This window comes from Ceratotherium simum, unplaced genomic scaffold (genome assembly GCF_057802395.1).
Source record: "Ceratotherium simum simum isolate JZ-2026a unplaced genomic scaffold, ASM5780239v1 HiC_scaffold_43, whole genome shotgun sequence".
In the NCBI taxonomy this organism is placed as follows: Eukaryota; Metazoa; Chordata; class Mammalia; order Perissodactyla; family Rhinocerotidae; genus Ceratotherium; species Ceratotherium simum.
Genome location: NW_028261259.1, coordinates 5556378 through 5581687, shown reverse-complemented (window position 1 = coordinate 5581687; position 25310 = coordinate 5556378). Strand labels below are relative to the sequence as shown.

At 40.9% G+C, this 25310-nt stretch overlaps 1 protein-coding gene across 1 annotated transcript in view; it reads left to right on the top strand.

The window, feature by feature from the left end:
• Positions 1 to 4093: 4093 nt before the first annotated feature.
• Positions 4094 to 25310, top strand: part of LOC147911471 (uncharacterized) — a 29415-nt gene continuing 8198 nt past the window's right edge. The window contains exon 1 of the mRNA XM_087428030.1: positions 4094 to 4409. Within this exon, the coding sequence (XP_087284156.1) occupies positions 4094 to 4409 (316 nt within the window). The remainder of the gene's footprint in view (positions 4410 to 25310) is intronic.

Sequence of the window (25310 nt, the reverse complement as noted above, 5' to 3'; positions counted from 1 at the left end):
TGCTATTCCAGACAATAGAGGGACAAGGAAGGAAAGGTTCAGATTCCAGATTAGACTGAACACAAAACTAATAGAGATTTTATTCACATTGAATACAATACAAAGAAGATTCTTTACCACACAGGACCTCTGAAGTCATCTTTCCACTATACTACCTAATAAGTTCAACCTAGAGAAGAACTGGAGAAAAAAAGAACTACACTTATTAAATATTTTTAACACAGTAAAGAAACTGAGGTTATCTAAACCGAAGAGGAAAATGCTAATAGGTGACAATTACCATCTTCAATGTATGAGGAAGTCCAGAGAAGGCTAAATTTAAAAAGTGGATATAAAGTGAAAATTATTTAAATAACACAAAGAAAAATTTTATTATATGGCAAAGTAATATAGCAATCAACCAATAAATAAAAAACAATTAATGTATATCATTGATTAGAGATATTAATAATCAACAGAACTGGTTTCTGGAGGTTGTGGAGTCTTTGTCCCTGGAAACTTCTCAGAAACAAACATTAAGCCATTTGTCCTGGATAGACTTTAGACCTTCTCCTGCTGGGGCTCAAGATCCCTTCAAGTTTTTTCTGTAATTTTAATCTACTGCTAAATTAAATGAGAGAAGGCATGGTGAGGTCAATTATGAGTGTGCTCTGGGGGGTTCCTTAGAGGAGTTGTGGAGAAAGAGTAAACACACCTGGGATCCCGTAGGGTTCTGAGAAGCTGAGAAATAAAAGTATGTAAAGGGCTTGAGACATATTGGGACCTTAGTAAATAACCATTGTTATCAGTAATAATTCATTTCCAATAGTGTAGATAAAGTTGGCTATTCTGTCAAAAAAACCTCACTCAAAAATGTCTTAATTGACTGAGGATTAAATAATCAAAGCTGGCTTTGTTTTTAATATTCTTTCCTAGCCAGGTAGGGCTCAAGGGAAGCAAGCAAAGGAATTGTGTGACACTTAGGAGAGTCACAAACCCTGAACTCAGAGTAATGTTTGCTTTAGCCCCTGAAAATTCAGGAGCCTCTAGATCCAAATGCCAACACATTCAAGTTGTTGGTGAATCTTGGTTACAATTTTGATACTTTTGGCTGTCTGCACAAGCAAAGCATCCTTTGAAACCTAGGGTTTCTAAGCCGGTGGTTCTCAGTGTGTGGCTGGTCAGCAGCATCACCTGGGAAACGGTCAGAGACGTAAATTCTCGTGTCCCCCCATCCTGCTGGATCACAAACTCTGGGATGGGCTCAGCACTCTGTGTTGTAGGAGTCCTCCACACGGTTCTAATGCACACTGGAGTTCAGGAACCACTGTCTTAGGAGAAGCCAGTCCTAGGTACAACATAGGGTTAGCAAAGATTCCTCCCTCACGAGGGCTTCTCCTGAGGCCCCATGGCCAAAATAAGGATTCCCCTTTATGGCCATAGGAAGAACTCCTATGGCTCAACTCCAGGCAGCCGTCTTCAGGAATTTTTCCAATATGACCAGGAGCTCTGAAATTTGGATTCAAAAAAGAAAAAAATATAAAAAATTGATTCAACATTCAAGAAATTTTCCTGCTTCAGATTGAGGGTGAAGTAGCTGAAATAGAGAAATTTTTCCCAGAACACTGATCTGTCATTTCTTCATGGAAACTACTGAGATATTTCAGTGAAACTAAACAATGACTAGGAAGGTTATGGTTAGTCTGATGTGTAAGAGGAGAAAGAAAACACAAAGATAAAGAAAACAAACAAACAAACAGGAGAGAGGGAGAGTAAGGAAGGGAGATAGAAACAGGGACCATCAGTCAGAGGTAGTGAGAGGAGGGGGAAAGGAATAGAAGATGTAGAGGGAGAGAAGCAGGTGCCGCTCGGTAGGAAAAGTACCTGTGGACACTGTGCACGTGTGGCTTTCATAGAAAGGTGTAAGGTTTCTAAAAAGCAAAGAAAATAAAAACAAATCCAACCAATTTAGTAATTTGTCCTAAATTTAATTGATCAGGTCTGATCACTCTGATGTCTTCCTTCTCCTTTATTTCATCCATGTCTCAAATTCTATGTCCTGCTCTTGTCTAAGGCTTCAGAAACACACCACAATTCAAACCTTCACAAGGTGAACTTTTTAAATCATTTCAACTTCTTCCTTGCCCTTCTGCACAAAATAGATGCCCTACAGTGTTAGCTTACCTTTCGGTGCCTTTCAAAAAAACTTTAAAAAACTTTATTCTTAAAAGTACAGTTTTAGATTTACAGATAATTGAACAGATAGTACATAGAGCTCCATACATCCACTGCACTGCCTCTCTCCTCTCTCCCAAGCCCCGTTTCCCCTATTATTAACACCTTGCATTAGTGTAATACGTTTGTTATAATGAATGAACAATATTGAAACGTTGTTATGAACTACAGTCTCTAGTTTAAGGGTCAGACTTTGTGTTGTACAGTTCCATGGGTTGTGACATGTAGCCACCATTATGCACAGAACATTCTCACTACCCTAAAAATCCTCTGAGCATCAGATTAGCTCTTAGTGGCTTTTTAATATATTAACAATTGTCAGAATAACATAAATTTTTATGATGAAAAAAGTCCCACAAGTGTTAAGTTTTGTTAGTCTCACTATTATGATCACTATTAGAAATAATGAAAAAAATGAACCCCTATATAAATAGAAAATTCGTAGAATTTTAAAGATAAAAAAGACCTGTAAGATTAGGAAATCCCACATTCTTCAAGACTCTGCCTTCCAGTCTCTCAGCTTTCTGTGTCATCTATCTGCCGACTCCACTGAGGAGAAAGAAAGAAATCGATAAAGAAAAACAAAGCAAAGAACAAATTTGGGTTCTAAGTAGTCTTCTTGAGCCAAATTTAATCACGCATGGATTCTTCTTTATTGCATATTTGCATCAGGAACATAATTACTAGCGAGAGCCTAATTTGAGAATATTCATTACGAAGGAAAGATGTCATATCTAAGAACAGAAGGGAATTCACTGAGGTTTTACTCTTGGGACATTTGTAGGATTAAGTCAGGACATGCTGTGAGAGTGATAAATAAGTTCTATATATTTTTATTCTCCAAGACCATGGATTTCAGCCACACTTTATACCCATGTACTTTGCAACAATGAAAAACAATTAAACACTGACCTTGAATATTTTGCCCTCAGATTCATTAGTCTTTAAAATATAAATTGAGCAATTTTAATCTAGATGAGTGAAAGACTATGGAGACTTCTAGAATGTCACGTTAGGTCCTTTGGAAGTGAAGAATTGACTTTATAAAGCATTTCTATGCCTTCTCATACCTTGACAATAGTGCTACTGTGACTCTCTTTTAAAGAGGATAATGGCAGGCTTTACTTTGATTTGCACCTTTTTGTTTTTAGTATATTTACTTAATATTTCTCAGTCTTTTGAAAACTTTTATCATTAAGCTCAACCTTCATTTAAATCACCAGACCTATTTGATGAAGGCGACATGAACATTTACTCAAAAACTCCTCAGAAAATTACTAATTTAACCTTCAGATGATCCATTGTAGAACTGAAACTGGATTTCCCAGGCCCCTCAAAATGGCTCATAACTATGCGTTTGTACATTTATCTGGGAAGATATTATCTAAGGGTAATTGTTCTTCCCAAATGCTTTCTTTACCTCAAACAGCGATATTCCCAAAGTTTTAATGAAAATGTGGCCAATTTGGTGAAAACCAAGTGACTTGTTTGTTTTAGCATGCCAATGAGATTAAGAAAATAAGTATTTTAATTATTGTTATTGATTATAAAAATCAGAAATTAAGCAAGCTTCTTTGTCCAAAGACATTTCTGCGAGTGAAATCATCGGACAAACTGACAGCTAGCTTCCCGTTTTAACCACTAAATCATAAGAAATGTAATACCATGGGCAAACACTTGAGCCTTGTCACCTGCACGAGTCCCCAACGGTATAGCCCCATCAGGGCCACAAATCAGGGGAAGGAGCCAGCAGAGGGGAGACAGCTGTGCCCTCAGCATCCTTCCTTCCTGGGTCAGAACACGGTCCCAGCTGCTCGCTGTCTAGTTTTCTGGGGAAGCAGAGAATTCTTCTGGGGACACGACACATCAGGTGTTAAGGATGTCATCGTTCTTTTTGAAACAAATGTTAGTTCATGTGATGCACTTCTCAGGACAGGAGGAGCCGCCTCAAGGGAAGGCAGATCTTCTCCAGGAGCTGACGGTCATCCAGGGAGAGCAGAGTCAAGAGCTGCAGAGGAACAGCCCGCTCCCGCTCTCCCTCTCCCTCTCAGGAACACCTCAGTTCCCAACCCCTCCCGCGCCCACCCCAGCGGTTCCCATTGTATCCGCGGAGACGCCCGAGCATGCGCAGGACGGGCGCTCAAGGCAGCAGAGGGGCCGGCGAGCTGGAGAGCCCCGGAGCGTGTGCACTGGAGGCGGGGTCCCTGGTGTGGACGTGGCTGTCTCAGAGGTTTGTGTGGGGGGATTGGCAATTTCTGGATCCTTCCTCCAGGATTTTCAGCACTGGGGAGCTCGCCTTTCTGCAGTGTGGAGGAGCGCTGGGCAGGAGCGGCGCCAAGGTAGGCGGTGGGCAGCGGGCTCGGTGTGGAGAACTCCGCTGAAGATGGCGGGAGCGCAGTGTTGGGGGCGGGGGCCGGGGCTGCTGGCGGGCTGCTCCAGGAGGGGGAGCCCAATTTTGTCCCTTGGAGGAACAGAGGAGTGCCGCCTGGCAGGCCGGTCCCTTTGTCTTGGCGGGGCCCCACCACAGCGGGGCCTCCTGCCCACCCAGCGGAGGTGCAGGGGGTGGCAGGGAGTCGCCTGCCCTCTGCACGAGCCCTTGAGTTCGTGCCACCCGGGACTCCGTCTAGGCCAGGTCGGGATATCTCCCGGTGAACACGGCCCTTCATAAGATGGCCTGTGGTCAGCGCTCCTCTGTCTGACTCTGTTCAGGCTATTGGGCTCCTCATTGCGTTCTTCAAACAAATAAATATTCCTACTTCCTTGGGACCACTTTTATAGAAAAGCCTAATCCCATTAATAGTTTCTGATAATTGACTGTATATTTGCAAGGTGAAATTTGAAGCCTGTGAATTATTGTAAACTGCATTTAATGAAAGGAGCTTTAAACAATCTTTGGTGCAAATTATGTAGCTTCCTAATAATAACTCACGTTCTGTTAACATAGACTGATGACTGATCAATTGATGATTGACATAATGTGTAGGGAATTTTGGTATCAGTGGAAAGATTTTTCTTGGCAGTTGGTGATAGAATTAAAATCCGATAAGGAGGAGGTTTTTAGAAGTAGTATGTAGTGTGTGTTTTGTCTCCATATTCATTTACAATGCTAAGAATTTAGATTTGGAAAGCTCATAGAACAGGAATTTTCAAATTTTGATTTGACTGATAGGGTGAAAAGTCAAAAGGCCAAATACGGTAGGATTTCATTTATATGATATTCTAGAAAAGATAAACCATAGGGAAAGAAAACAGGTCGTTAGTTGCCATTAGTTTTAATATTTAGTTAACCATTTAGTTTAATCATTAGTTTTAATATTTCTGATAAAAAAATACATTTTAATGATAGCATCCTAATTATGCTTTTGGATGATACGAGAATTTAACAACTTACTAAATTCTGCAGTAGGAACAAATGATATGTTGGTTATGAGTGTCTTTGAAGTGTAAGTATTGTTGGTAATGAATATAAATGAGCTTTTTCGGATTGTGAACTACTGATTTTTTTACTAGATCCTGTTGGACGTGGCATATTACAAGCTTCAAAAGGCTCTTTAAATTATTGTAGCAGGCTGAAGCTATTAAATTGTAATGTAAGGTCTTTATAGATGAAACAGGCAAAAATACAAAAAGCCATTCATCATTTTATCTTTGTTAAAAAAATAAAGAAAATCTTACCATATACATGAATGACTTTTGGCTAGATAGACCTGAACTTGACAAGATGGGCTCATTAGTGTCGGGGGAAGAGGGAGAATCTCCCTGGGCCCTTTTTTTTAAGGTTCTTATACATGGGCAAATAATTAACAAGACAGGTTAACAGGAGAAAATAATATCAAGTTTAATAACATGTATACATGGGAGAAAGCAGGGACACTGCGTTTTTTAACACAATAGCAGAAATTTTCGTCTTAAATACCATGTTCAGCCAATGACAAAGGAGGATGTTGGGGGTGGGGGGAGTAAGTTATAGGAGATTACCACTAAAGCACAGTAAACAAGAGTAAGGTTATTATGTAGATTTAAGGCCTCACCTTCTACATTGATAAGCCTCTAGAAATGAGGCCATCCCCCCTCTTTCTAAAACAAAGAGGTATATACCTTTATAAATGGAGATTTTCCTTATAAATGTAAGTGATTGTCTGGCAACTCCTAGCAGGGCCATCTAGAGAATGTGGCCAGAGAGACAGAACATCTGATAAGAGGGGCTTGTTGGTGCCTTTTCTATTGTAATCTCTATCCTACATTATCTTTATAGCCATCATGATAGATCTGTTCCAGGAAGGAGCCACCATGTCAAATTTTTTAGGCAGTTAGTGAGGGAGGTCAAATGTCCCTCAGAGAAAACAATCAAGGTAAGGAGATATATTTTAGGATGGCCAAATCTTGATCTCCCACATTAGTATGGTGAATTTGTTTTGGAATGTTAAAATGGGAGAGGACATATGTGTTACCTGAGGGTGACCCAAGTCATTATGGTGGGTTTCTTTGTTTATATGCTCTTTCTGAGTTACAATCTTGATTAAACAGCTAGTCATAGATGTACCAATAAATTTGGGCCATTTTATGTATCAATATTTTAAGATGTCCTATTTCCCTGATAGTTTCTGATTTCAGGGTGTCTGGGAAAAACAGTTTCTCAACATAGGTAAATTGGAATATAATTTTTGATTGTTGACTTATTGAATCATAGAATTGTGGAATTGGAAATAATTTTAGTGGTTGTAGAGACTAATCTCTTCATTTTCCAGGAAATGGAAAGTGAGGTTTCTCAAGTTAAGTCATCCATAGTCTGACTGCTACTTAGTGGCAGAGTTGGAACTAAATGCTCACATGCTTGTCTTCAGATTCCTAGTACAGTGCTGTCTGTGCTGTGTACTATTAAGTAGACAAACCAATGAGTTACCTTCCCAGATCATATATGTAGCCAGCAGCGTTGATTCTTTCCCATATGCAGTTTTTCCTTTCTTTTTTAAATAACTAACCACAATTAATTCATTCCCCTACCATGTTTAATGAATATACTTGTCTGTGTGTCTCCTTGAGCACACGTGAACTCCTTAGAATGGACACCTGCCTGTGAGTGGATTGCTGGGCCAGAGGCTGATGTGAATCTGCAACTTGATGAGCTGCAGCCAAATCATCCTCTGAAGTTTTAACAATTTCCATTCCCGCCAACAGTGTCTGAGTCATCCTTGCCCTGGGAATTGTCAGATCGGCATTGTCAGATTTTTAAATTTTTGCCAATCTGATGGGTGAGAAATGATGTATTTGTTTTCCTCTTTGTACGTTAGTTTTGACAAATGCATAGAGCTGTGCAACTACCAAAATCAAGATACAGAACAGTTCCAGCACCCAGAACTCCCTTGAGCTGCTCTTTTGTAGTCAACTCTTTCCCCACCTTTAACCCCTGGTGGCTAATGATCTGTTGTCTTCCCCTATGGTTTGTCTTTTCTAGAATATCATATAAATGGAATTCTACAGTATTCAGCGTTTTGAGTCGTTTCTTTCATTTAGCGCAATACATATATTTGAGTGTTCATCCACGTTGTTGACTGTATCAGCAGTTCTTTCTGTTTTATTGTTGAATGTGGTATCCATTGTATGAATTTACCACAGTTTATCCACCCACCAGTTGAAGGACATTTCAGTTATTTTCGGTTTTGTCTTTTTTGACTATGAATAAAACTACTATAAATCTTTGCAAACAAGTTTTTGTGTGAACATTAGTCTTCTTCTCTTGGGTAAGCACCTAGAAGTGAAATTGCTGGGTCACATGGTATGTGTATGTTTAACTTTATTTTAAAAACTCTTTGTGGTAGCAAAGTCATGGCCCACAAAGATGTCCTAATCCCTGAACCTGGGAAAACTTTAGTTTACTTGGCAAAGGTGAATTAAATTTGCAGTTGGAATTAAGGTTGCTGATCAACTGCCTTTAAAATAGGGAGATTATCCTGGATTATCCAGGTGGGCCCAGTGTATCACAAAGGCCCTTAAAAGGGAAAGAGAAGCAGTAGAGTAGAAAAAAGATGCAACAAGGGAAGCAGGGCCAGAGAGATGCAGAGTTCTTGGTTTTGAGGGTGACGGAGGGGCGCCATAGGGTAAGGAATGTGGTGGTCTCTAGAAGCTTGAAAGGGCTAGGAAATGGATTAACCTTTATAGTCCCCCCCAAAGAACCTAGTTCTGCCAACACCTTGATTTTAGCCCAAGGAGACCCATGTCAGACTGCTAACCTACAGAACTGTAAAACTATAAATCTGAGTTGTTTTAAGCCATGAAATTTGTGCTAATGTGTTACAGCAGCATAACAAACTCCACTTTAAAACTGTTTTTCCAGGGGCTGGCCCCGTGGCTTAGTGGTTAAGTGCGTCCGCTCCACTATTGGCAACCCGGGTTCGGATCGCGGGTGCACACTGACGCACCTCTTCTCCAGCCATGCTGAGGCCGAGTCCCACATACAGCAACTAGAAGAATGTGCAACTATGACATATAACTATGTACTGGGGCTTTGGAGAGAAAAAAATGGAGGAGGATTGGCAATAGATGCTAGCTCAGAGCTGGTCTTCCTCAGCAAAAAGAGGAGGATTAGCATGGATGTTAGCTCAGGGCTGATCTTCCTCACAAAAAAGTAAATAAACAAAACTGTTTTCCAAAGAGGCTGAACCACTTTGTGTTTCCACCAGCAATGTAGGAGTGTTCCAGTTACTTTCCACCCTCATTAACACTTGGTATGCTCACCCTCTTTAATTCTAGTCATTCTAATAGGTACAGAGCAGGATCTCAATGTGGTTTTTATGTGCATCTTTCTCACGATTAATGACGTTGAGCATCTTTTCATGTGCTTATTTGTCATCTGTGTATCTTCTTTGGTGAAGTGTCCAAACCTGTGCCCATTTTAAACTAGGATTTTCTTATTGCCGAGTTTTGAGCGTTCCTTATAGTCCTGTCAGATATGTGACTTGCAAAGGTCTTCTCCCAGTCTGTGGCTTGCCTTCTCCATCCTCTCACCAGTGTCTTTGGAAGGTCTGTGTAACATAACTCAAGAGGTTCCACATGACTTTATTTTCCTTCATTGAGAAACAGAGTGAGGTTGGAGCACCTGAGTCCAATCAGACCTTTATCAGAGTCAGGGCTGGGTCTCACTTTTAGTAAACCCAGCCCTTCCACTTTCCCTGTTTCTGTTTGCTGTGCTCCCCTCCCCCGCACAGGCGTCTGATTCTAAGTCTGGTAGATTTCTGTCTCCTCAAGTTTGGGAGCCCATAGACAATTCAGCTACACGCTTCAGACATCTCAGCACAGCTCTCCAGCCTCCTACCTGATATTGCTTCACAATATGGGAAATTCCCTGAAGATCAGACTAGCAGTATGTTGGACTTAGGCCACTTCCACCACTTCTGGAGGTTTCATTTTGTTTTGTGGAAGCGTTTGGCCTAGTTCCCCAGATATCTGTGTGGCACCAAAACTTAGCACAGGTGCTGTGAGAAAGAGCAGTTGTGTGTCTGAAAGCTCTCAAGTTTCATCTGCCACACCAGTCCTGCAGAATCACTACAAGTTTGGCTAATTTCTCTTTTTCTTAGCCGAGGATCTGACTGAGCAAGCCAGATCCTCGGCAACCACCCAGAATCAGAAAACGCCTGCAGGGCTCACATAAAAATCTTTTTATTATTTCTGGAATTTTAGTTGGTTGATTCTGAAGTTCTCTGATGTTCTAAAAATATATTTATAATTTATCTGTCTTTGTCCAGTTTTGCAGCGAGTGCTTTCCTGTCCTGGTCTACTCTAAAACAGAAGTTCCCTTGTCATTAGTTTTTAACTCCATCAGTTATACATTGTCAATATTATGATTGTTTGGAAAAATCATGCTTTCAATGATTTATTCAGACGTTTATCCTTTTTTATACTCACGATCCATTTTTACCTCTTACCATTTCTTCTTCTATCAGTTTGTTTCTTCTTTTTTTTTTTTTTGTGAGGAAGATCTGCCCTGAGCTAACATCCATGCTAATCCTCCTCTTTTTGCTGAGGAAGACCGGCTCTGAGCTAACATCTATTGCCAATCCTCCTCCTTTTTTTTTACCCCCAAAGTCCCAGTAGATAGTTGTATGTCATAGTTACACAGTCTTCTAGTTGCTGTATGTGGGACACGGCCTCAGCATGGCCGGAGAAGCGGTGCGTCGGTGCGCACCCAGGATCTCAACCCGGGCCACCAGTAGCGGAGCGCGCACACTTAACTTCTTAGCCACGGGGCCGGCCCAGTTTCTTTCTTTTTAAAGTACATTCTTTTTTACTTTTTAAGTCTTTTCCTTGAGGAAGATTAGCCCTGGGCTAACATCTATGCCAATCTTCCTCTATTTTGTACGTGGGTCATCACCATAGCATGGCTGATGAATGGTGTAGATCCACGCCTGGGATCCAAACCCACGAACCCAGGCCTTGGAAGTGGAGTGTGCTGAACTTAAACCACTACACCAGGTGGCTGACCCCCTTAAAGTACATTCTTTAGGAATTCCTTAATGAGCATTTGTTCGTGGTAATACCCTTAGTAAATGTTTGCATAAAAATGTCTTTAAGTCACCCTAGTTATTGAGATATGGTTTGATCGGGTATACACTGAAAGTTATTTTCTCTCTGTACCTTGAAGATTTAATCCAACTCTCTCTTGCCTTCCATTGTTAAGTAATGTATCATAGGTCTAAATGTAAGTCTCTGTAAGTGTTCTGTTCCTCTGAGGGGCTTTGAATATCTTCTTTTGTATTTAGTGCTCTTTGGTTTCCCTGAATGGATCTGGCTCTAGATTTTTTTTTTTTTAAATTGCTTGAGATGTATACAGCTGCCTGAATCTAGAGTAGAAGTCTTTTATCAATTTTGGAAATTTCTGTTAATATATCTGAATATTCCTTTAAATCATATATATAGATATATTTATATTTAATTCAAATATATATACATATACACATTCAATATATATTCATTAAATATATATTTATATTTAATTCAATATATTATTCAATATAGTGATTTTTATTATTGAAAAAATATACGAGTATTATTTATATATATAGTTTCCTGTACTTGACCAAACTCAAGCCAGTCTCCTTTGAGCCTATAATAACTTGGCCTATAATAACTACAGCCTCTCAGCACAAATGGTTTCACACCCCCACACATATTATAAGACTTAAACACTTACACAGTTTCTAACAGCTCAAATTAACATCCTTAGGATCACCCCTGCCCCCTTAAAGTGCCTGCCTGAGAAAGCTCAAGGCAGCCAAAAGAATTGACTATTTGTTCTGGCCAACACTTGATCATTGGCCCCTGACATCCCTTTCTTAGAGCATTTACCCAAAAGTGCTTAGAACTGTGAATCTTTCCTCTGTCCTTTAGAGTTGTAGGTGTGTCTGCTATAACTCAGGAGTGCATTTCTCAAGGTCCTGAGAGCCATTCCTTGAGATGAGGACAGGGTGTCTGTCTCCCAGATGCTGTGAGAGGAGAGAAGTGAAACTTTGATTATTTCCAACCAGCAGACACAACTGGCCAGATCACACTGCACTGACCAACATTCTGTAACTTTTCCCTCCCTGACTCTACTGAGCCCCTGCTCACCCTTCTGCCTGCTCCCTCATTCTCCCTTTCAAATGCCCAGTCACATCTGTACAAATCAAATTGAGTTCAGTTCACCCTGCTCCTTCTTCCCTATTGCAGTGGTATATGCCTGATTAAAATCTGTCCTGACCACTTTAACTAAAGTCTGGCTTTGTGTATACTCCACATTTAACACACATACAGATAATCTCACGCATATGCCTAGATATGCATATACAAACGTAACCATGGGCCCTCCAGGACCAGTTCAACTGACCCCATCTTATGAACAGAGTAGTTAAGAGTTTTCTTTCAGGAACTGAGACCCCTCTTCCAGTTCAGACCAGTTGGGACCACCAACTCATCAACTGGGAGTTCACAAATGCTTTATATGTGACCTTTATGACATCAAGGAGATAAAACTCCATTCTCCGATCATGGTAACACTGCCCATTTGTGAACACACATCTGATGAAGAGCTGCAAAGCTTGACTTTGCTTGCGCAGATCATCAATTCCCTCACTTCTCCTTACTTCCAATCATGTACCTCCACACGTCAGAACACCCTGCCCTTCATCCCATAAATTGTGCCCCAAGACCTGGATCAGGGAGACAGATCTGAGACAGACACATGCCCCCGTCTCCTTGCAGATCAATCTCACAAAATAAAGTTACACTTCATTTCCCAAAAGCTGATGCCAGAATAATTGGCTTTTTTAATGTGCATTGGGCAAGAGAACCCCAATATTGTGCAGTAACATCAATACATGTATATACACTTACTGGTGGTTTTATTTTTTTTGGTTCTCTTTGCTTAATAGGAGTCACCCTGAGCTAACATCTGTTGCCAATCTTTTTGCTGAGGAAGATTCACCCTGAGCTAACACCTGTGTCAACCTTCCTCTATTTTGTATGCGGGTTGCCACCACAGTGTGGCCACTGGTGAGTGGTGTAGGTCCACGCCCAAGAACTGCACCTGGACCACTGAAGTGGAGTTTTCTAAACTTAACCAATAGGCCATGGGACCAGCCCATGTCTAATTGTTTTGAAGATGTTACTAGATATGCAATTGAAGTTTCACTATGATCTCTGGATTTCCTTGCTGTTCCTTTAGTCCCTCACTTCAGTGTATGTGTTTCTTGCTACATCTTTCATGCTAGAGGAATTCCTCAAATATCAAGTGGTCCTTGGCTACCTGTTCATATTTCTGTGATGGGAAGAAAACAGCTGAGTAAGATCTCTGTGGGCCTGATGGGGCCTGTGAATGTCTGGACTCAATGTTTCTTCAGGGGTGTTGAGGGTTGAACTAGTAACAGGCAAACAATGTTGGTGCCCACACTGATCTCTAACAACATACTTATTCTACACATTCCCACAATGACAGACATCCTCTGAACACATGGAAATGCTGACAACACACACCCACACACACATACACACTATTTGCAAATGACCAGCAGCATTCAGACTGTAAACTACACATGATAATGCACACTGATACTCAGAACATACACACAAACACACACACATACAGACCACTCACTGTCTCAGAGCCCACAGTGACTTGAACTCTCTAAACACACACACGTCAACAAAACACACCTTCACATAGAAGCCGTAATAGCCATGCACCCTGTGACCATACAGAATTGCTGAACACACAGACATCCACACAACAAGGAACGTGACCGTGCACATCTGGGCTTGATCAGGGGGGTTTTCACACCTCAGCATCAACATGGACACCCCGGGGTGAGAGGGAGAGGCAGAGGGAACAGGGAGAACATGTGGGGAGCAGACAGGAGGCACTTGCATAAAGCAAATATGATACCTGCAAAGCTGGTTGCTAAATGATATATGACTCAAGGGTATGAGGACACAAGAGGATCTGAAATGGTACAAAGGAGGTGACTGATACAAACCCATCACAAGATATTTAAAAGTAAGGAACAGTGATATTTTAAAAAGCACTGAAGAGAGTGCATCAAAGTTTAGATATAATTCCAAACAATGAATGACATGGAATTCTGGCCAAAGAACAGCCATTATTGCTGTTAAAATTCCTATTTAAATGTTTCTTATAAAATTATAGAAATACTCCTAGAAAAATGACAAATATTCATTGGTTTAAAATATTTAAAACGTTTCAGGATAAAGTTACTTCAGGTTCCACTTTTACTGAGTAGCTTTTCTTGGGCAGCTAGAATAGCTGGACAAAGCACACAGAACAGCTGTTTGGAGGGTTGTAGAACATCCTGTGCAGACAGGACTTGAGGGTCTACAATCTCTGAGACGAGGGAAGCACAAGATTGTGAGCACCATCTCCACGTGGCTTCTCCTCTAAGGCATTTGCTATTTCAACAGTGAGAGAAGAGAGTCTGAGCAGAATGAGGAGGAAAAATGAACTGAAATTTGGTTCCAGCCAAGTCCAGTAACTTCTGCTTCTAGTCATGTGTGGTAAAGGCAGAGCAACAATTAAACATTGATTTAATAAATACTGTGTGTTTGAAAACATCAAAGGGATGTGGAAGAAAACGGGACTAGATGAAAGAAAATTTCAAAAGGGAAAGAGCCTTTTTAGGTAAGATTGCCACACATGAGCTCACCTGGGGGAATTTGCTTAATCTGGACTCTGATAATCAGACCTGTCTTACCAGAAGACAATTGTAAGTACAGTCTGTCATAATTGATCTATGTTAGCTTTTAAATATCACAAGTTTTCTTTGGCTGTTGTTAATTTTTACTCCCTCCACTAGAAGACTCTATGAAGCGAAAGACATTGTATCATTTGCCACATGATCTTCAGAACATTCTTCAGTTGGGGCTGTATGACTTCTATAAATATTTGTTAATTGTTGGTTTCATGAATGCTATGGACTGAATGTCTATGTAATCCAATTTCATACAGTAAAATCCTAATCCCCGACCTGAGAGTATTTGGAATTGGGGCCTTTGGGTGTTAATTAGCTTAGATGAGGCCATGAGTGTGAAGCCCCCATGATGGAATTAGTGACCTTACAAGGAGATGGAGTGCCAGAGCTCTCTCTGCCAGATGAGGGTAGAGCAAGAAGCTGTCCTTCTGCAAAACAGGAAGAGAGCTCTCACCAAAAGCAAATCAACTTGAACCTAGATCTTGAACAAGCCGGTCTTCAGAACTGTGAGGAATGCACTTTTGTTAAGAGTGCCCAGTCTAGGCATGGCCCAGTGGTGCAGTGCCTAAATGTGGGTGCTCCGCTTCAGTGGCCCCAGGGTTCACAGGTTCAGATCCCGGGCATGCACCGATGCACCGCTTCTCAAACCATGCTGTGGCAGCGTCCCATATAAAAAGTAGAGGAAGGTGGGCACAGATGTTAGCCCAGGGCCAATCTTCCTCAGCAAAAAAGAGGAGGATTGGCATCAGATGTTAGCTCAGGGCTGCTCTTCCTCACACACACACACACACACAAAACCCAAAAATGCCCAGTCTAGGGGCCTGCCCCATGGCCTAGTGTTTAAGTTCCATGAGCTCCTCTTTGGTAGCATGAGTTCGGTTCATGGACAGAGACCTATACCACTCATCAGCAGCCATGCTGTGGGGGTGACCCATATACAAAATAGAGGAAGACTGGCACGGATGTTAGCTCATGGTGACTCTTCCTCAGCAAAAATATAAATAAATAAAGTACCCCATCTATGATATTTTTGTTACAGCATCCCATACTGACTAGGACACTGAGTGTGTGAATAAGTTCATTTAGATTGACGATCCTTCTTCTACATGACACATTACTGCCGATGATTCCTAAATTGGTGTGAGTCAAATTTCCCTTAAGGATCATAAAGATGTTAAGGCCCTTCTCCCTAGTTATGCACATATTGATACACATGAAAACATGTTGCGTCAAGTGCTTTATTGACACCTTAGTCTCACACCTGATCCCATTGGCCTTCAGTGAACCTCAGTTTTACAGTCAGTGTATTCCCCAAAGGGCAATAAAGGAAAGTCCCTGGACTGAAAAGTGTCGGTATCCATCGTGTAGCTCCTGTCCTCTGCCCAGCCAGCTCTAGAGCAGTGTCAATTTACAAGATAGGCTTTTCTCCAGGCAGCTCTGTCTTTCTCCCAACATGTTCTCATTTAGGATGATCTCACCAGAAGGAACGAGTGGAAATTTGGAGAGAAGAGCTACAGAAGGCATCTGCCAGGGGAAATTCTTTGTGGTTACATGACCTAGGATATGGACACCTGGCTGCTCTAAGGTGTCCTGAAAATGGAACCATTCCCATGTCTGCAATATCCTTCCATGTCCTCTTTCCCTTCCATCTCTCTGTTCTTGGTGGCCAAATTCCCTTGGCAATGACAATAAAAGAATGAGAGTAGGGAATGGCCCATTTCCAGTCTCAGAATTCTGTGAAATTTTACTGCCTATCCCCAGTCTCCCAGGACTGACACTCGTTTTATTCTTTTAAGATTAGATCACATTTTAATCTCCTTTAATCAGAGTTTTCTCTCATCCTTGTTATGTATATACATGTTCTGATACATAATATTGAAAACATTATTTTTGGCCCTACAATCTCCAGATTCACTCATAGTTATTTTCTGATGGATGCATGCCTTTTTAATTATGTTTATAACTCCAGTAACTATAGAAATTGACTAAATGCTGAGTAGTAATGTACGAATACAGGAAAATAGCCCATTTTTTCCAACATAAACTTTCATGTTTTCATCAAAACAAATACATAAATACTTAATTGTTCAGCAAAAACTTTTACTATGTACATGTAAGCAATTATAAATCTATTGGAGTTGGTTTACCTTGTCGATTATTCCTTGTTTCTGAATTGTGCATTCAGCATTTCCATGAACACTTTAGAATTCTGCATCTTTATCCTACCATTTTATTTTTTTGTTATAATTTTTATTAATTTATTTTCCCCCAAAGCCCCAGTAGATCATTGTATGTCATAGCTGCATATCCTTCTAGTTGCTGTATGTGGGAAGCTGCCTCAGCATGGCCGGAGAAGTAGTGTGTCGGTGCGAGCCTGGGATCCAAACCTGGGCCGCCAGCAATGGAGTGTGCGCACTTAACCACTCAGCTACGAGACCGGTCCTATCCTACCATTTTAAATACTAGGTCGGTCATCGACAAAAGTCCACATTACTCATTCAGTTGTGTGTTAGTGGATCCTTTGTAGGGTGTTTTCCTAGGTACGTTTTCACATGGTCATCGACAAAAGTCCACATTACTTGTTCAGTTGTGTGCTAATGGGTTCTCCGTAGGGTGTCTTCCCGAGTACATTTTCCAATGTGAACTCCACCTGATGGCCTTGTGACACTGATATAAATACTGGTGTCTCCACAGATCATGGGGCCAAAGATGTGTGGTCTGTTATGAGAGGTTCGGGGATTCGATCGGAGATGTAAAAGACACTTTCCACTCCAAACAAATGGACTGAAGGTATATTTTATTATATAGAGGATAGTAAAGGCGAGAGTCTGCAAACATATCCGAATAGGTCAAATATTAAGAGGGAAAAAACATCAGCCCGACTGGAAAGGGAAAACATCCACATCGGCTGAAGAGAAATGACACAAATCAACCGGAAAGAGAAACACCAGGTTGACCGAAAAGAGAACACATCAAATCAATTACTTCATATCAAATCAATTACTTCACATCAAATCAATTACTCACAACATCCACGCCCCACTGCTGGGAAAGCCCTGTCAATCGACGTGGCTGGGCAAGGATCACATGTCCTGGACAAAGTGTCCCTTCCACAGGTGGAACTCTCACCAGCTCTCAATTTCCAGCAGTTTATATAAGCAGTTACAGAGTTTACAGAGCACGCATCTAGTGTTCCCATGCACAAAATGGTTATCTGTGGCGTACGTGCACTGAGCCCCTTAGCTAACGTCCCAGCCCAGTAGTTGTGTACGTGCATTGTTCTCTTTGGTTATCGTCTTAGCCCGGCACAGATAGCCAGTCCATCCCACGCTACGATGCTCCAAGAGCCTTGAAATGTTACAACTTTCAACTCTCTCCATGGGAGAAAGGCCAGTTCTCAGGAAAAGGCCAGTTCCCACCACACAGAAAGCAGCTTTGTATTTCTTTGTGTGCTGGTGGCTATATGTCGATGGAGCGGCCAAACATGGCTGTACTCAAGTCAAGACAGGTCCTTTACAGAGTCATATATAACCTAATAATTTTCATTCAATTAGTGTAAGGAATGCTATGGAAAGTAGATTGATGACAATTAATAAAAGATGATTGATTATGAACATGCTGTTAGGGAGAAAAATTGAACCTCTGGGTATAATGGTTTACTTTTTATGCAATTAATCAGCCACCCTAACAAACCCCGTTTATAAGGAGGTCTATATACATATATATATTAGATTAAGATTATATCATCTATTAGTTTGAATGTGCTTTTGTAAAGTATGTCTTGTTTCTCTTGCCCTTTTGTACTGGGAGAAATAAGGAATAGATAGAAACTGACTAGATTACTCTGGTCTGAACTCAGATCATGTAGGGCTTGAATCATTCAACAAATGAGCAATTAATGGCAGCTACACCACTGGGATCTCCTGATCCAACATCACAGACATACACCCTATTGTAGATACAGAGTGTAGAATAGGATTGTGCTGTTATCCCGAGGGTAACGTGTTCTGTTGATCAATATTTTGGATCAATAAGTGATAAAATATTTTGACTAGCTGGTCTAGATTTTAATCACTCAGAGGTTATTTTCTTCTCTGAGGTCACCCCAACCAAAATTGTTAGTCCATTTAAGTTTTGTTATCCCTTGATTTGGCTTACCTTTGTTTTTTTTTTTAATTCATTGAAGCTCCATAGGGTCTTCTCGTCTTATTTTGTCATTCCTGCCTCTTCAGACAAAGGTCAATTTCACTGTTTAAACGTAAGAGAGAGTAAAACCCTCGCGTGGCCGTTCATACAAGTTCTCATTTAGACAACAAATGATGATGTTGCCTTTGCAAGGTCTGGTCACCACCGAGTGATTAAAATCTAGACCAGCTAGTCAAAATATTTTATCACTTATTGATCCAAAATATTGATCAACAGAACAAGTTACCGTGAGGATAACTGCACAATCTTATTCTAGAGTCCATATCCACAATAGGGTGTATAACCGATGTTGGATCAGGAAATCCCAGTGGTGTAGCCGCCGTTAATGGCTCATTTGTTCAACGATTCAAGCCCTATGTGCTCTGAGTTAGGACCAGAGTGAGCCAGTCGTTTTCTATCTATTCCGTATTTCTCCCAGTATGAAAGGGCAAGAGAAACAAGGCATACTTTACAAAAGCTCATTCAAACTAATGAATGATATAATCTTAATCTAATATATATATGTATATAGCCCTGCCTATGAACGGGATTTGTTAAGGTGGCTGATTAATTGCATAAACATAAACCTTTATAGCCAAAGGTTCAATTTTTCTCCCTAACAGCATGTTCATAATCAATCTTCTTTTATTAATTGTCCCCAATCTACTTTCCATAGCACTGTTTACACTGATTGAATGAAAAGTATTAGGTTATATATGACTCCATAAAGAACCACACACCACTGGCGCCATGATATGTGGAGACACCAGTATTTACATCAGTGTCACAAGGCCATCAGCTGGAGTTCACATTGGAAAACGTACCCGGAAAGACACCCTACAAAGGACCCACTAGCACACAACTGGATAAGTTATGTGGAGTTTTGTCAATGACCTAGTATTTAAAATGGTAGGATAAAGATGCAGGATTCTAAAATGTTCATGGAAATGCTGAAGGGACAATTCAGAAACAAGGAATAATCGACAAGGTAAACCAACTCCAATAGATTTATAATTGCTTACATATACACAGTAAGAGTTTTTGCTGAATAATTAAGTATTCGTGTATTTGTCTTGATGAAAACATGAAACTTTATGATGAATAAAAATGGGCCATTTTCCTGTATTAGTACATTACTACTCATCATTTAGTCAGTTTCTATAGTTAATGGAGTTATAAACATAATTAAAAAGGCATGCATCCATCAGAAAATAACTATGAGTGAATCTGGAGATTGTAGGGCCAAAAATAATGTTTTCAATATTATGTATCAGAACATGTATGTACATAACAAGGATGAGAGAAAACTCTGATTCAAGGAGATTAAAATGTGATCTAATCTTAAAAGAATAAAACGAGTGTCAGTCCTGGGAGACTGGGGATAGGCAGTAAAATTTCCCAGAATTCTGAGACTGGAAATGGACCATTCTCTATTTGCATTTTTATATTGTAGTTGCCAAGGGAGTTTTACCACCAAGAACAGAGAGATGGTGGGGAAAGAGGACATAGAGGGATATTGCAGACATGGGAATGGTTCCATTTTCAGGACACCTTAGACCAGCCAAGTGTCCATATTCTAGATCATGTAACCACAAAGAATTTCTCCTGGCAGATGCCTTCTGTAGCTCTTCCTTTCCAATTTCCACTCATTGCTCTTGGTGAGATCATCCTAAATGAGAACAGGCTGGGAGAAAGACAGAACTGCCTGGAGGAAAGCCCATCTTATAAATTGATCCTGCACTGGAGCTGGCTGGGCAGAGGACAGGAGCTGCACGATGGATACAAGCCCCTCTTCCGTCCAGGGACTTTCCTCTATTTCCCAAAGCACTGGCTGTAACACTGAGGTTCGTTGAAGGCTAATGGGATGAGGTGTGAGACTAAGGCATCGATAAAGCACTTGATGCAACCTTTTCATACATATCAATATGTGCATAACTACGGAGAAGTGTCCTAACGTCTTTATGATCCTTAAGGGAAATTTGACTCACACCAAATTAGGAATCATTGGCAATAATGTGTCATGTGGAAGAAGGATCATCGATCTAGATGAACTTATTCACACTCTCAGTGTCCTAGTCAGTATGGGATGCTGTAACAAAAATACCATAGACTGGGTTCTTTATTTATATTTTTGCTGAGGAAGAGTCACCATGAGCTAACATCCATGCCAGTCTTCCTCTATTTTGTATGTTGGTCACCCCCACAACATGGCTGTTGATGAGTGGTGTAGGTCTGTGTCCAGGAACCAAACCCAGGCTACCGGAGAGGAGCTCACTGAACTTAACTACTAGGTGGTGGGGCAGGCCCCTAGACTGGGAACTTTTGGGTTTTTGTGTGTGTGTGTGTGTGTGTGAGGAAGATCAGCCCTGAGCTAAGATCTGATGCCAATCCTCCTCATTTTTGCTGAGGAAGATTGGCCCTGGGTTAACATCTGTGCCCATCTTCCTCTACTTTTTATATGGGACTCTGCCACAGCATGGCTTGACAAGCGGTGCGTCAGTGTGCACCCGGAATCCGACCCTGCAAACCCTCAGGCCGCTGAAATGGAGCACACACACTTAGCCGCGCCACTGGGCTGTCCTTAGACTGGACACTTTTAACAACAGAAATGTATTCCTTACAGTTCTGAAGACTGGGATGTTCAAGATCTAGGTTCCAGCTGATTTGTTTTTGGTGAGAGCTGTCTTCCTGTTTTGCAGAAGGACAGCTTGTTGCTCTACCCTCATCTGGCAGAGAGAGTTCTGGCCCTCCATCTCCTTATAAGGGCACTAATCCCATCATGGTGGCTTCACACTCATGGCCTCACCTAACCTAATTAACTCCCAAAGGCCTCACTTTCAAATACCATCGCCTCAGGGATTAGGATTTTAACTTATGAAATTGGGTTACATAGACATTCAGTCCATAGCATTCATGAAACCAACAATTAACAAATATTTACAGTAGTCATACAGCCCCAACTGAAGAATGTTCTGGAGATCACGTGGCAAATGATACAATGTCCTTCCCTTCACAGAGTCTTCTAGTGGAGGCAATAAAATTTAACAGGGAAACAAAGCTTGTGATATTAAAAAGCTAACATAGATCAATTATGACAGATTATACTTACTATTGTCTTCTGCTAACATAAGTCTGATTACCACAGTCCAGATTACCCCGGGTGAGGGTATGTCTGGCAATTTCACCTAAACAGGCTCTTATCTTTTTAAAATTTTATTTCACCTAGTCCTGTTTCTTCCACATCCCTTTGGTGTTTTCAAACATACTGTATTTATTAAATCAATGTTTAATTGTTGCTCTGCCTTTACCACATCTGACTGGAAGCAGAAGTTACTGGACTTGCTGGAACCAAATTTCATTTCATTTTTCCTCCTCTTTCTACTCAGACTCTCTTCTCTCACTGTTGAAATAGCAAATGCCTTAGAGGAGAAGCTGCATGGAGCTGGTGCTCACAATCTTGTGCTTCCCTCATCTCAGAGATTATAGACCCCCAAGTCCTGCCTGCACAGGATGTTCTTGACCCTTCAAGAAGCTGTTCTGTGTGCTTTGTCCAGCTTTTCTAGTTGCCCAAGGAAAGCTATTCAATAAAAGTGGAACCTGCAGTAATTTTATCCTGAAATGTTTTAAACCAATGAATATTTGTCATTTTTGAAGGAGTATAATTTTATAAGAAACATTTAAATAGGCATTTTAACAGCAATAATGGCTGTTCTTTGGCCAGAATTCCGTGTCACTCATTGTCTGGAATTAAAGCTAAGCTTTGATGAACTCTCCTCAGTGCCTTTTAAAATATCACTGTCCCTTACATTTAAATATCTTGTGATGGGTTTGTATCAGTCACCTCCTTTGTACCATTTCAGATCCTCTTGGCTCCTCATACCCTTGAGTCATATGTCATTTAGAAACCAGCTTTACAGGTATCATATTTGCTTTATGCAAGTGCCTCCTCTCTGCTCCCCACATGTTCTCCTTGTTCCCTCTGCCTCTCCCTCTCACCCCGGGGTGTCCATGTTGATGCTGAGGTGTGAAAAATCCCCTGATCAAGCCCACACGTGCACGGTCACGTTCCTGGTTGTGTGGATGTGTGTGTTCAGCAATTCTCTATGGTCACAGGGTGCATGGCTATTATAGCATCTATGTGAAGGTGTGTTTTGTTGATGTCTGTGTGTGTTTAGAGAGTTCAAGTCACTGTGGGCTCTGAGACAGTGAGTGGTCTGTATGAGTGTGAGTTTGTGTGTATGTTCTGATTATCAGTGTGCATTATCAGGTGCAGTTTACAGTCTGAATGCTGCTGGTCATTTGCAAATAGTGTGTATGTTTGTGTGTGTCTGTGTGTGTGTGTTGTCAGCATTTCCAAGTGTTCAGAGGATGTCTGTCATTGTGGGAATGTGTGGAATAAGTATGTTAACTTATTTAACACAAAAAGACAGAGAGCGTGGGTACCAACATTGTTTGCTTGTTTATGTCAACACTCTACACCCCTGAAGAAACACTGAGTCCAGACAGACACAGGCCCCATCAGGCCCACAGAGATCATACTCAGCTGTTTCCTCCTCATCACAGAAATACGAATGGGTAGCCAAGGACCACTAGATATTTGAGGAATTCCTCTAGAATGAAAGATGGAGCAAGAAACACATACACTGAAGTGAGGGACTAAAGGAGCAGCAAGGAAATCCAGAGATCATAGTGAAACTTCAATTACATCTCTAATAACATCTTTAAAGATTTTATTTATTTATTTTTCCCCCCAAAACCCCAGTAGATAGTTGTATGTCATAGCTGCACATTCTTCTAATAACATCTTTAAAACAATTAGAGATGGGCCAGACCCATGGCCTAGTGGTTAAATTCAGAGAACTCCACTTCAGCGGCCCAGGTTCAGTTCCTGGCATGGACCTACACCACTCATCAGTTGGCCATTCTGTGGTGGCAACCCACATACAAAATAGAGGAAGGTTGGCACAGAGGTTAGCTCAGGGTGAATCTTCCTCAGCAAAAAGAAGAAGATTGGCAACAGATATTAGCTCGGGGTGAATCCTCCTCAGCAAAGAAAAAGAAAAAGAAGATAAAACATCCATTAAGTATATATATATATGTATTGATGTTACCGCACAATATTGAGGTTCTCTTGCCCAATCTACATTAAAAAACGCAATTATTCTGGCATTAGCTTTTGGGGATAGAATTGTAGCTTTATTTTGTGAGATTGATCTGTAAGGAGACGGGGGCACGTGTTTGTCTCAGATCTGTCTCCCTGAGCCAGGGCTTGGGTTACAATTTATGGGATGAAGGGCAGGGTGGTCTGATGTGTGGAGGTAGATGATTGGAAGTAAGTAGAAGTGAGGTAATTGATGATCTGCGCAAGCAAAGTCAAGCTTCATGACTCTTCATCAGATGTGTGTTCACAAATTGGCAGTGTTACCATGATCTGAGGATGGAGCTTTTAGCTCGATGTCAAAAAGTTCACTTATCAAGCATGTGCGCAGGCCCGGTTGATGGGTTGGTGGTCTCAACTGGCTTGAACTGGATGAGGGGTGTCAGTTCCTGAAAGAAAATGCGGAACTACTCTGTTGATAAGATGGGGTCAGCTGAACTGGTCCTGGAGGGCACATGGTTGTGTTGGTATATGCATATATATGCATATGCATGAGATTATCAGAATGTGTGTTAAATGTAGAGTATACACAAAGCCAGAATCTAGTTAAAATGATCAGAACAGATTTTAATCAGTAATATACCATTGCAGTAGGGAAGAGGGAACAGGGCTGAACTCAATTTGATTTGTACATAGGTGACTGGGCATTTGAAAGGGAGAATGAGGGAGCAGGCAGAGGGGTGAGCAGGGGCTCAGTAGAGTCAGGGAGGGAAAAGCTACAGAGTGTTGGTCAGTTCAGTGTGATCTGGCCAGTTGTGTTGGCTAGTTGGAAATGATCAAAGTTTAACTTCTCTCCTCTCACAGAGTCTGAGAGACAGACATCCTGTCCTCCTCTCAAGGAATGGCTCTCAGGTCCTCGAGAAATGCAGTTATAAGAGACACATACACAACTCAAAAAGACAGAGGAAAGATTCACAGTTGTAAGCACTTTTGGGTAAATGCTCTAAGAAAGGGATGTCAGGGGCCAATGATCGAGTGTTGGCCAGAACAAACAGTCAATTCTTTTGGCTGCCTTGAGCTTTCTCAGGCAGGCACTATAAGGGGGCAGGGGTCATCGTAAGGATGTGGATTTGAGCTGTTAGAAACTATGTCAGTGTTTAAGTCTTTAATGTGTGTGTGTGGGGTGAAACCATTTGTGCTGAGAGGCTGTAGTTATTATAGGCCAAGATCAAGGCCTAGTGAAGAAGAGGGCTCAAAGGAGCCTGGCTTGAGTTTGGTCAAGTAAAGGAAACTATATATATGAATAATATATGTATTTTTTTGAATAACATAAATCATTATATTGAATAATATAATACATTGTGTTAAATAATATAAATATATATTTAATGAATATATATTGAATGTGTATAAATAAGAATGTGTATATATATTTGAATTAAAAAATATAAATGTATATATGCTTTAAAGGAATATTCACACATAATAACAGAAATTTCCAAAGTTGATAAAATTCTTCTACTCTAGCTTCAGGCAGCTGAATACATCTCAAGCAGAATTAAAAAAATAAATCTAGAGTC